General features: G+C 37.1%; 1 protein-coding gene across 1 annotated transcript; it reads right to left on the reverse strand.

The window, feature by feature from the left end:
- kcna6a (potassium voltage-gated channel, shaker-related, subfamily, member 6 a) lies at window positions 1-5,281 on the reverse strand. The gene is made up of 2 exons (XM_051100313.1): window positions 3,121-5,281; window positions 1-1,201 (listed from the first exon to the last, which is right to left on the reverse strand). Exon 1 carries the CDS (start codon window positions 4,585-4,587, stop codon window positions 3,160-3,162), a length of 1,428 nt encoding a protein of 475 aa, XP_050956270.1. The 5' UTR covers window positions 4,588-5,281; the 3' UTR covers window positions 1-1,201; window positions 3,121-3,159.
- Between the last annotated feature and the right edge of the window lie 7,095 nt (window positions 5,282-12,376).

A 12,376-nucleotide genomic window follows, 5' to 3' on the forward strand; every position in this document is an offset into this window, starting at 1 on the left:
CAAAATATTTATTTATCAAAAATAAGTTAACAATTCATACCTCATTAACATGTTGGAAAAAAAATAGCTTGTTCACTTGGTCTGACACGCTGTCATGTGGGCAGGTTAACCAGCCAAGATGTTAAGATAACAAGTATCTAGTGTCAGACCATATGATTACATTTTATCCTGAGAAATGACAACATATGCAAAGAACAACTCTTGCATGTTTAAAGCACACAAATTACACAAGGCAGAGAATATTGAGATATTTTAAGAACAACATCTCACAAGGCAATGACATAACGAAAGCTTAAACAAAGCGTAAAACATTTTATAAATAGTATGTAAATATGTTCTAGATTACAAATATATTACAATATATTACAAAAATCAGTAGCGGCCTGTGAGGATTTTTTGAGAGGCTGACATTCATATTGATCGATGAAACAATAGCTTATTTATATATTTACTGATGATTATTCGTACTTACACATATTATAGATTCGATATATGTAATCGCAATTATAAATCAACGGAACACGTTTCGAAGCGCCATATACAGACTTTATGCATATACATAAACGCCAAATATACTACACTTTATGACCATTTTAAACGTTTTCACATTAACGGAAAGCCCCGTTCTTTCTAACATTAACTCACCTGTGTAAATTCAACGATTCGCTCCTTCATTTAGGTAAATGTGTGTCTCGTTCAGTCATTCATTCTCGCTTGTTTTGAAATCCTTCATTCATTTGTATTTCATCGATATATTGGCCAAAGTTGTGAAAGTTTCTGTTCACCTGTTGTCTGACAACAAGCAGGCTTGATGACGCAATAACGTGATACTGAAATTTGATTGGTTTGTTTGTTTGCCTCTCTGACAACGATTGGTTATATGCGGTCAGAAGCGAATTTCATTAGCCTCATTTCGTATTTTGGACGAAAGTAATGTCTAATCTGATTGGTCAGTTTAATAATAACGTTGTCAGCCTCCTGTAACATCCTTGGAGTGATTAAAACTCGCCAGGCCTTCCGAGTAACAAAACCATTCACATCATATGCATTATGCACATTAATGGGTAAATAATAATAATAAAAGCCTACATCTCTTCCTCTGACAGACCGCTACTGACAAAACTGCTCATAAAGCACACATACTGCATGTTTCTTCTGTCTTCTTTATATAGAAGAAATGTCTTCATACAGTTGCTTCTCCCTGCAGTTGAAGTAACATCAGTGCGGTGACAGGGATAATGAGACATACACGTATCAGTGACATTTGTGTTCTCAAACAGTTTACAGGCTGTTACATAATGTAGGACTCTCTACATAACTCTTATCTCGCCGCAAGGGGGCGATCGATAGCCAAAATATAACGTTTGTACTTATTTCATTTAAACAAGTGAACAAATAATTTGCTATTCACATATAAACCTTCTTAATACCCTGTTCGCGGTTTTAGCAATAGGCCTAGCTATTCTTACGCCATAAATAAAGACCCAATGGATTTCTGTTGAAAATGAAGTATTAAGGATTTTTATTTAATTGAGTTCTGTCCCAAATTACATACTATACATTATGCGCTTATTATGCACTATGTACTCAACAGTCCAGTGTATGATTTGTATATTTGTTATTATGTCACCAACACCAGAGTCTGTTAGCCCCTCACCTCCATTACGTGAAGTAAGCTGTGACAGCTGAGTGCATGAAGTGTCCAACAGCCAAGGGCCAAATACTACTGGGGTCCTTTCTATGAATGTAAACTGGAAAAGGGCCTGGCTTCTGCCAGATGGGTTTTGTATATCTACAGTTACTAAGTCTATTTTATAATCCTTCATAATATGTATCCTGTTAATTCTTAAGATTCGGAATATTCTGGTGTTGACGAGACATTATGCGGTGTAGGTGAAGAAGCAGCTGCCCTCTTATTTTTTAACTGTAACAAAATGAATAAATAATTTTCAGCCCTATACAAGTTAAGTACTCCTCCAAAGACATTATTTTTTTATTATGGAAACCCTGATAATTTATCTCTTGAATATGGTAGCAACTTCTAGCCTATATTGTATGCAAAATCGTTCACTCACAAATAAAAATGATCTAATTCTTCGTCTTCCAAATTTTTTTTCCTGAACTCTGTTACGAAATTTCATGCTTCAGACTTAAACATAACAGGGATAATGCTAGATTTTTGAGGGTTTTATTAGCGTTTATTCAAAGATGTGTTTTAATTTTACTATCTTGCTTTTCTTTGTGTATATTTGTCTTTTTTCCCATTTTATTTTTGTCCTTTTCTCCTATGTAATTTCTATAATTCCTAATGAAGTGCCCAACATTACATATAAACAAATATTCTGGATTGATAGAGAACATTTAATTAGGAAGCAATTCAGTCCTGATTTACAACTGAGTGGATTTGACATAATTATACACTTCAGTGACCATGGAGTTGGTGAAGATAAAACATATTTTATACTATTTTTTAAAATTGTTTTATTAATGGGAAAATTTCACATCTATAAAATAAAATGGTCTGACTCCACTCCACTCCTTTCTCATATTAAAAAAGCTTTACTGTAATATTTTACATGACTGTAAAACAAGCACGTGTTGCATAAAGTGCATGGCACCCTTTCCTCTGGTATATTATTTTAGATGTATTATTTTATTATTCCATTTTACTTACACTGCACTGGTTAATTATAGTTTTGTTTCCTTTTTATTTTTGAATATGCCTCACTGTATCATTCTTTTATATGGCATAAATAAAAATATCTAAAACGTTCTAGTAAAGTCAATAGCAGGTGTCCAACATTCCAATTAAGTGCATCACTGGGTTATCTGAAGTGCAGCTAAAGTGAATTTTCCCGCCACATAGGAGAACTGGAACGCGCCTGTTGTGTTTGTAAACATTCTGAGATGACGTAAGGTTCAACGTGGTTATTCTGGCGCTTTCACTGTACTGGCCGTTTACGGTTGCCAAGCAACGTAGAAGCTTGGCGCACAAATGTAGAATTCAGCTGTGAGGTCACAACAGCTCTGAACGAAGTTAATCCAGTCATAATCTAGAATTGGAATTCAAGAAACAAGAAACCCAAAGGATACAGACAACAAGACTAATATAATACTCACACAGATGCGCGCGCTTTGGTACAGCTCTTTTTCATGTTCTTATACATCTGTGAGTTTGCCTGCATATTCCTCTGATGGACTGAAATTTAATACGCTTATTGAATTCCAGTCGTCGTCATCTGAATACTCTGATTTCCCGAGCGAGAGTTTACTGTCGCTTTTATTTCGGTCGCAAACAGGAGGCAACGGGCGGCCACAGGTTACATGGATATATTCCACTTGCTCCTCCTCGCTGTGCTCCCGGTGATAGAAGTAATTAAAATTCGACACGATTACTGGTACCGGCAGGGCGATTGTAAGAACTCCTGCAATGGCACACATTGATCCCACAATCTTGCCTCCTATCGTCACTGGATACATGTCGCCATATCCAACAGTAGTCATGGAAACAACCGCCCACCAGAACGCATCTGGTATACTAGTAAAAGACGATTCCGGGTCGTCCACTTCGGCGAAGTACACCGCACTGGAGAACAATATAATGCCGATGATAAGGAAAAATATCAGTAGTCCAAGTTCTCGCATACTCGCTCGTAGGGTCTGACCGAGAATTTGGAGACCCTTGGAGTGCCGCGAGAGTTTGAAAATCCTGAAGACGCGCACCAAGCGGATAACTCTCAGTATGGCGAGGGACGTGGTCTGTTGTGAGTTTGACTCGACCTCGCTAAGGTCTAAACCCAAAGTAATGAAATATGGAAGGATAGCCACGATATCTATGATGTTCATGATGTCTTTGAAGAAGGCGGGCTTGCTTGGGCATGCAAGAAACCTCACAAGCAGTTCGAAGGAAAACCAAACGATGCAGATGGTCTCCAACAAGAAGAATGGATCCGTTAATGTACTAGATCTTTTTCCAGCAGTCGTTCCGTTCGGCGCAAGGTGGTTGTTGAACACACGGTCATCCTCTCTAAATTCCGGCAAAGTTTCTAGGCAGAAGATAACAATGGATATCAGGATGATCATTACGGAGACTATAGCGATAATTCTGGCTGGACCAGAGCTGTCGGGATGCTCAAACAGCAGCCAGATTTGACGCTTAAACTCACTGGACGGAACGGGACGCTCGTCTTCTTTCAACAAACCCTCATCCTCTCGGAAACGATCGATAACGTCATCGCCAATTTCATAAAACTTTATTTCATCCATGAAGATCTCCACCGGCACGTTGATGGGTCTTCGAAGCCTCCCACCTGACTGATAGTAATACAGGATCGCATCGAAACTTGGTCGGTTCCTGTCGAAGAAGAACTCGTTCCTCAACGGGTCGTAGAACCGCATCCTTTTAATCGGGTCTCCTAATAACGTGTTCGGATATCTTGCGAGGGTTTTGAGTTGAGTTTCGAAACGCAGACCTGAAATGTTGATGGTGACTAGCTTGCAGCACTCCTGGTCAGGGGGCTCCACTTCGCAGGCGTCCTGGAAGGGGGCTGCGTGGTCCACACTCTCATCGTGGTTCTCTCGGGACATTTTTGCCCCTCGAGAGTGTTGTCTGTTTTGCCTCCACGACTTTCCGCCACTCCACCAGTTTTTTGGATCCGACAGCTCCAGCCTGACGGAGATAGAGCCCTAAACTAACTTCTAAAAGCTACTAGGCAACCTTCTAAAACTTTTTAAACTAGTTTAATGGTGTAATGAAACAGAAGTCATCCTGACAACATGCTCAGCCGAGAGCTCAAACAGATATAGTACCACTCCGACTGCTTAAGACAGCAAAGGGTGGGCTGACTTTGATTGGCACACTGAGGTAATGCGCGTCGGGTGTTTTGAACTTAGTGGCACGCAGTTCGAACTTGTAATTTGAAGAAGACTGAAGAACTAGACGTTGTTTTTATTAACTGTATTTATCAATATATGCATAAAATATATAAAGTCAACATATGTTTGTGAAACAATGTTACGGCTTTTTTCGGGAAATGACCCATTTATTTATAATTACGATAACGTTTCAAGTAGCCTGCGAATTCAGAAATGCTTCCAAACGGTTTATTTCCTACATCCAAAAAATTTCGCAGTGTCGCTCCGGCCTGGGCCTCTTTAACTGAGGAGAAAATGCTGGCGTGACTGACACCTGAGCACCCGCATAGGACGACTCCTTAAGAAGCGGCATTAGCAGCGGTTACACTGGACTACTTTACAACTAACACCATGAGGCCCCAGGCAGAAATGTGATGATGCCTTGGGTTCATTAGTGCTGATGGATATGGAGAAAGAGAGAGAGAGAGAGAATAACCACACCTCCAGCACCTGTGTGCTGAAAGTTGTCTGGATCAACTGGCTTGGTAATGAGTCGTTCTCTTTTGCTTGCTTGCTTGTTTGTTTATTTATTTTGGAGGAGGGCTCTGATTAATGATAATTTTATTTTCATCACAGTCAGGCAGAGACCTCTAAATCAGGGGTTCTCATTAACATTACTAGCATACACTACCAGTCAAAAGTTTTTGAACTATAAGATTTTAATACTTTCAGAGAAGTCTCTTCTGCTCACCAAGCCTGCATTTATTTGATCCAAAGTACAGCAAAAGCAGTAACATTGTCAAATATATTTACTATTTAAAATAACTACTTTCTGTTTGAATATATCTGATATAAAATGTAATTTATTCCTGTGATCAAAGCTAAATTTTCATCAGCCATTACTCCAGTTTTCAGTGTCACACGATCCTTCAGAAATCATTGTAATATGCTGATTTGCTGTTCAAGAAACGTTTATTATTATTATCAATATTTAAAACAGTTGAGTATAAGTTTTTCAGGATTCTTTTATGAATAGAGAGATCCAAAGATCAGCATTTATCTGAAATAAAAAGCTTTTGTAACATTATACACAATATACCAATGAAAAATTATATAAATTAATACTTTTATTTAGCAAGGATGCTTTAAATTGATCAAAAGCGATGATAAGCGTTTATAATGTTACAAAACATTTCTATTTTAGATAAATGCTGTTCTTCTGAACTTTTTATTTATCAAAGAAACCTGAACAATTCTATTATTATTATGCTGTTTTCAACATAATAATAATAATAACATTTTTTTCAGCAGCAAATCAGAATATTACAATGATTTTTTGAAGGATCAGGTGGCTGGAGTTTTAAAATCGCAGGAATAAATTATATGTTAAAATATATTCAAATAGAAAAGAGTTATTTTAATTAGCAAAAATATTTCAGAATTTTCAGAATTTTTGTTTTACTTGCTGTTTACTGGATCAAATAAATGCAGGCTTGATGAGCAGAAGAAACTTTTTTTTTAAAAAACTTTAAAAATCTTACTGTTCAAAAATGTTTGATTGGTAGTGTAACTTAGCAAACAAAAGTGACCATTTTGACAAGTCGCAAGTCACACACCATAGTTATAACAATAATAACAGAGGAACAATATTGCTTAAATCACTTTCAGAATGATTCCAGCTGATAAACGATAACAAAACATTGACAGCCAATCAGAATCCATGCATCGCTCGCTTATAATAAACAGAATGTTATCATCCGTTTGTGCAGACGCTATATAGTTAGTTATAGTCATTGTCAGTGTTGGGTGTAATGCATTACTAATTAATTAAGTTTTCCTTGAAAAAGTAAAGGGATTACTCTTAATTTTTCTGTCATTTAATTACAGTTACTTCTGATGTAATTGCTTGACTATAGAACAATTTTATGTCAAACAATAATGATATAACCAAAATTTAACATCTAATGATAAAAATGTATGTTTTTAATGTTACCTTCAGCTCCTGCGCCAGCAGCACCACACGTAAGCTTCGTGAACGTGCCTCAAAGACTGACACAGATGAGAAGATATTGTTAATTAAAGTCATTATTCGTAGCTTCGTAACATTACGGTTGAACCACTCATGTCACATGGACTATTTTAATGATATCCTGGCCCTTGAACGTGGTAGTTGTGTTGCTATCTATGCAGGCTCAGAAAGCTCTCAGATTTCATCAAAAATATCTAAATTTGTGTTCCGAAGAGGAACGAAGAATGACGTGAGGGTGAGTAATTAATGACAAAATTTTCATTTTTGGGTGAACGATCCTTTTAATATGGTTAGTTGTAGAATTGTATTTTTCCTTCTTTCAGCAAGTGTGCCATTTTCTTGGAAACCACTATGACTGTATCTTGCTTAGTAGCTGTGTCTCTGTCTTTTTTTATTAATGAAGTTTACAGCACTGTCCAATCCTGATATTAAAAATAACTCTGGATATGGATATAAACAGACATGATAAATCAGTAAGGCACGTCCAAGCAATCAGTAAGAGCAGATTGAGTCTTGGAGATGGACCCGATAAACAGGCAAATCCCTGGGCCAGGGCAGAAAAGGCCAGGGATTCCCATGAGAGGAAAATGCTGACAGTAAGCAATATGACAACTTAATAAATGGCACTGGCGCTGACCATGTGAGTGAAGGACAGTCCAATAGGATGAGATTTCATCATACCATTCACACCCAAACGTCAGCATGGAATTCCCGCAATGTTCAAATGCCGTCAGGCTCCCCAGGAATCTGGGCTCACGTTCCACCTTGTGTATGACGGTGTAATGGTACATGTATGGAATTTATCATGTTTTCAGCTATGACAACCCTCAGGCCCTCAAATTTCAAAGACCTTAATATGGAGCTGAGACTTGTGGCACTGATAATCTTCAATGAAAGTGACTCTCCGCTTCTGTGCAGTCGTGTATATAACATTATAAGAGTATTTCCCGTGGCTAAATAAAGCGCTGATGAGTTTACCCGCTAGGGTCTCCGTTCAGTTTATCGGCTCATATTACAAACTCATGTCTAACAGGCAGCTTAATATTTTCACCATCCCCTGTGTGTGAGAGTGCCTTAAAAAACTCCTGTGTATGTAATAGTGGGACAAATTCGTACTCATTCACGTACTAAGCATGTTTTGGCACAGTAGTTGATTTGCATGTGAGGTCACATTCCTTCTTAAAGGGATAGTTCACACTAAAATTATATCGTTTACTCAGCCTTATGTCATTGTGTGAATGTCCAGGCTGCCTTTTTTCCTGGACAGTCAAAGTGAATGAGAATTGGACTATCAAGTTACACATATGACTAATGAGAAGTGTTTGTATTGTAAAATTAAACTGAAAATGTGAAATAAAGCTGAAATAAAATCAAATATAAATATTAGATTAAAAAAAAAAAAAAAGTTTTGTAAATTGAACTTCGTGAAGTTTTGAGCTTTCCTTTAGGCTTTATAGGATTTTGGACAAGCCCTTTTTCTAAACGACCCTGTTATAGCTTCCCAAAGGGTAAATTTCAACATTTGTTTTGATAATTATTGAGCTAGAGAGTCCAAAGAATTGTACTGCAATGTTTATTTTCCAGACTGAACGAGAGACCCAATACTAGTTTGCAAAAGTAGGTTTTTACATCTTCTCAATCATTTAACAAACAGTTCGATTGACAGCAGTGGTTCTAGAGGCAAAGTTGTCTGAAATTTGGAGTTCTATCATATGATATCAATAGTGTGCATATGTGTGAAAAAACATGCGACATACCATTGTTTATGCCCTTAAAAAATGTGATATCGCCCCCAAGTGGCCAATTTATTTCAAATTTCTCTCAGACTTTTGGGGCCCTGAGTCGGACAGGCCCACCAAGTTTCAATCCAATCTAGGTCTGTCACTAACGATTATTTTGGTAATCGAGTAATCTGTTGATTATTCTGACGACTAATCGAGTAATCGGATAATTATAATTTTTTTTGTAGTAATAAAAATAGATCGAAGTGAACAATAGCCTTCAAAATTACTTAAAACACAAATATAATAGCAATGAGGCATTAATAATAAGTTCAAATAAAATATCAAAAGCAAGTAATCATGGTTTTACTGAACAAAACTGTTAAAATACAATGTATTATAAACAATAGAGCTAATGTTCATTATGCATTAGAACAAATGCCTGCAGATGGCGCCAGCGGGCTGACGATTGTTTTTACACTTTACTGCGCGATTGACACATTGACTCAACAACATTTAATTCAAATGTCCACTTAATATTTAATATTTGGCCATTTCTTTATAATAGAAAAGCTACAGCAGCTGTAATTTTGTTTTGAATATGTTGACATCAAAATGTGTAAACTCAGAGTGAGGGTTTAAACTTTAAACTACGGATGTCCTTGTAGACACTTGTGGCACTTCGGACCAAGATTTTTCCTGTGACCTCAGATTGAGCTCTTACATACCTGTTCTGAGTTTGGTGGAGATATCTCATTCCGTTAAGGAATTATAGGCATTTTACTAAATGTGGCCCTGCCCCTTTTAAACGTTTTGGCGTCCCTTTACGACGGTGAGTCAAAATTTCAATGTTTTTTTTTGATAATTATTGATATATAGGTTTTTCAAAAAATACAAAGTACCCAAAAATTTTGCACACTACCGAATGTCTAAATTATCCGACGTGAGCCAAGGATTCCAACGACATAAAACACTTGAGTCTGCGACTGCGACTTTAGGAGGTATTAGTGATTTCAGACGTTTGATCTCTGTAGCATCCTGTTAGGACAACTGGGACAAACCTCGATCACATGGTAGTCAGTGGGAGTACTACGTCCCTCCAAGTTTGAAGTCTCTACGACTTATGGTTTGGTCTGCCCGATCAGTTTTACATGGGGATCGGTAATCCGTGAATATTCTAACAATTACAATAGGGGGGTAACACTTTAGAATACAGTTCCATCATTAGTGAATAACTACACAGGAACAAATTACTAACGCACTATTAACATTCTAGTAACTACTACTGACTAACAAGAAATTCTGATTAACGAATCAGTAAGTAATCATGCTCAGTTGAAAGTAGTAGTTCATTATTAGCTAATCAGTAACTACTATTTTTTCATATCTTCCAAAGAACTACTATATACAGGTTCATAATTAATGTGAATGATGCAAAATGTATAATTAGTTCTAAAGTAAAGATCATGGTAACCCACTAGTAATGACTCAGGTATTACCAAATACTTCAGAAGGAATTACTAATTATTTGGATCCGTATTCTAAAGTGAAGATCACGATAACTCTCTAGTAATGACCGAAATCATTGTAAGCTATTGACGTATATGTAAGGTTTTGGATAGTAGTGACTCAAGTGTTACTACATCCTTCTAATAGAAATTACTAATTATTTGGATCCGTATTTTAAAGTGAAGATCATGGTAACCCACTAGTAACGACTAAAGTGTTACCAAAGCCATCGGAAGTGTGACTATCCAGAACCTTACAAAAACCACAATAGTTTTTAATGACTTAAGTCATTACTAAGGAGTTATCATGATCTTCACTTAAGAATACAGATCCAAATAATTAATAATTCCTTCTGAAGTATTTGGTTATACCCCAGTCATTACTAGTGGGTTACCATGATCTTCACTTTAGAATTAATGATACATTTAGCATTTTTTACATTAATTATGAACATGTTTATAGTAGTTCTTAGTAAAGAAAAAATAGTAGTTACTGATTAGCTAATAGTGAACTACCATGTTCAGCTGAGTGCTATGACTTACTGATTCGTTAATCAGAGTTTCTTGTTAGTTAGTAGTAGTTACTAGAGTGTTAATGGTGCATTAGGCATTTGTTCCTGTGTAGTTATTCATTAATGATGGAACTATATTCTAAAGTGTTACCCAAAAGGGTTTCAGCGCTACGCGCTTGAACCCCTAATTAACACTATATAATTATATACAGAGCTGGGTAAAATATGGACAAACTCAGCAGCTGGGTTAAATGTTTAATGTTTAGGGTTGCCAGGTTTTCGCAACCAAACCCGCCCAAATTGCTACTCAAAACTAGCCCAACTGCACTTCGAGGGGGGTCCACCAGTAAAAATCACATTATGGGGGGTAAAATACATAAAATATATAAACAGATAACTTTTTTTTACCAACAATTTTACCAATTTTCAAAAATCATGTTTTTTCATGGTGCATTCCAATAATCTCAATCAAACTGCAGTTGGGTTATTTTGATTAGTTAAAAAAATAACAAAAAATAAAGCCAACTAACACAATAAAAACATGATAGCATAATAAAAAAGATGATGATCTGTTTTTGCAAATAAACCCTTGTGTGGTATAGCTAATATAGCAATGGCCTTTGAGCCAGAGGTGACACAGGCTGATATATTGGTGATGGGTGACGATAGCTTCAGATGACAGGTGGAAGACTGCCAGGAGCTTTTCCTTTAAATTATCAGCCTCTTAAAAATTTTTAGCCTGTGTATACTTTTTGTAACGTGACCTAAATGAACCATAAGATTGTTTGCAACAACATCTAATTACTACTATACATTTAAGGTGAAAAATACTTTTGTCGAAACAAGCTACAAAACACCTGCTACTAAAGCTCAACAGGTTCATAGTGTGAGACAGTGCTAAGTTGCTGCTGACTTCGACACCTTTAGCTGCCACAGATCAAGGCTTCCTCCATAGAAAGTGAATACGACTGCAAGGCACTGCGCCAGTTCTCGGGGGTTTGACGGTCACCGGTTTTAGCAGGGTGTCAGTTGAGTTTGATGACCATGTTTTTGCTGATACGCGACCGTGGCATGAAGCAAGAGGATGAAACCTGAGAGTGGAGATCCGGAAGGTTGGAAGGTATCTTCTGCATGCTCTGTTCCTCTCCTGACTCTTTCCGGGATTATGATTACATGCCTTGATTAAGACTTGCCCTTTTTAGTCGCAGACACCGTCTGCTGTCGAATTGCGGTCAGATCTGCTGGAAGGAAGCCTGGAAGTGTGTCCTACTCAACATGAAAGCATTGGTTTTGAGCGTGAATGAACATCAAAGCAAATCTTCTTGAAGGTCATTGCATTGGAGATTTATGTTCCTCTCAATTCTAAGCCAAAGGGTGAGTGTTGATTTACTCACCCTCAAGCCATTCTAGGTGTATATGACTTTCTTCTTTCAGACGAATACAATCAGAGTTATATTAAAATATGTCCTGGCTCTTCCAAGCTTTATAATGGCAGTGAATGGCTGTTGAGATTTTGAAGTCTAATAAAGTGCATCCATCCATCACAAAAAGTGCTCCACACGACTCCAGCAGGTTAATAAAGGCCTTCTGAAGCGAATCGAATCAACACAAATGCATTGATTTGCTTCAGAAGGCCTTTAATTACCCTCATGGAGTGTGGAGTACTTTTTCTGATGGATGGATGCCCTTTACTAGACTTCAGAATCTCAACACCTATTCACTGCCATTATAAAGCTTGGAAGAGCCAGGACT

This window comes from Labeo rohita, chromosome 25, assembly GCF_022985175.1.
Source record: "Labeo rohita strain BAU-BD-2019 chromosome 25, IGBB_LRoh.1.0, whole genome shotgun sequence".
NCBI classification, from domain to species: domain Eukaryota; kingdom Metazoa; phylum Chordata; class Actinopteri; order Cypriniformes; family Cyprinidae; genus Labeo; species Labeo rohita.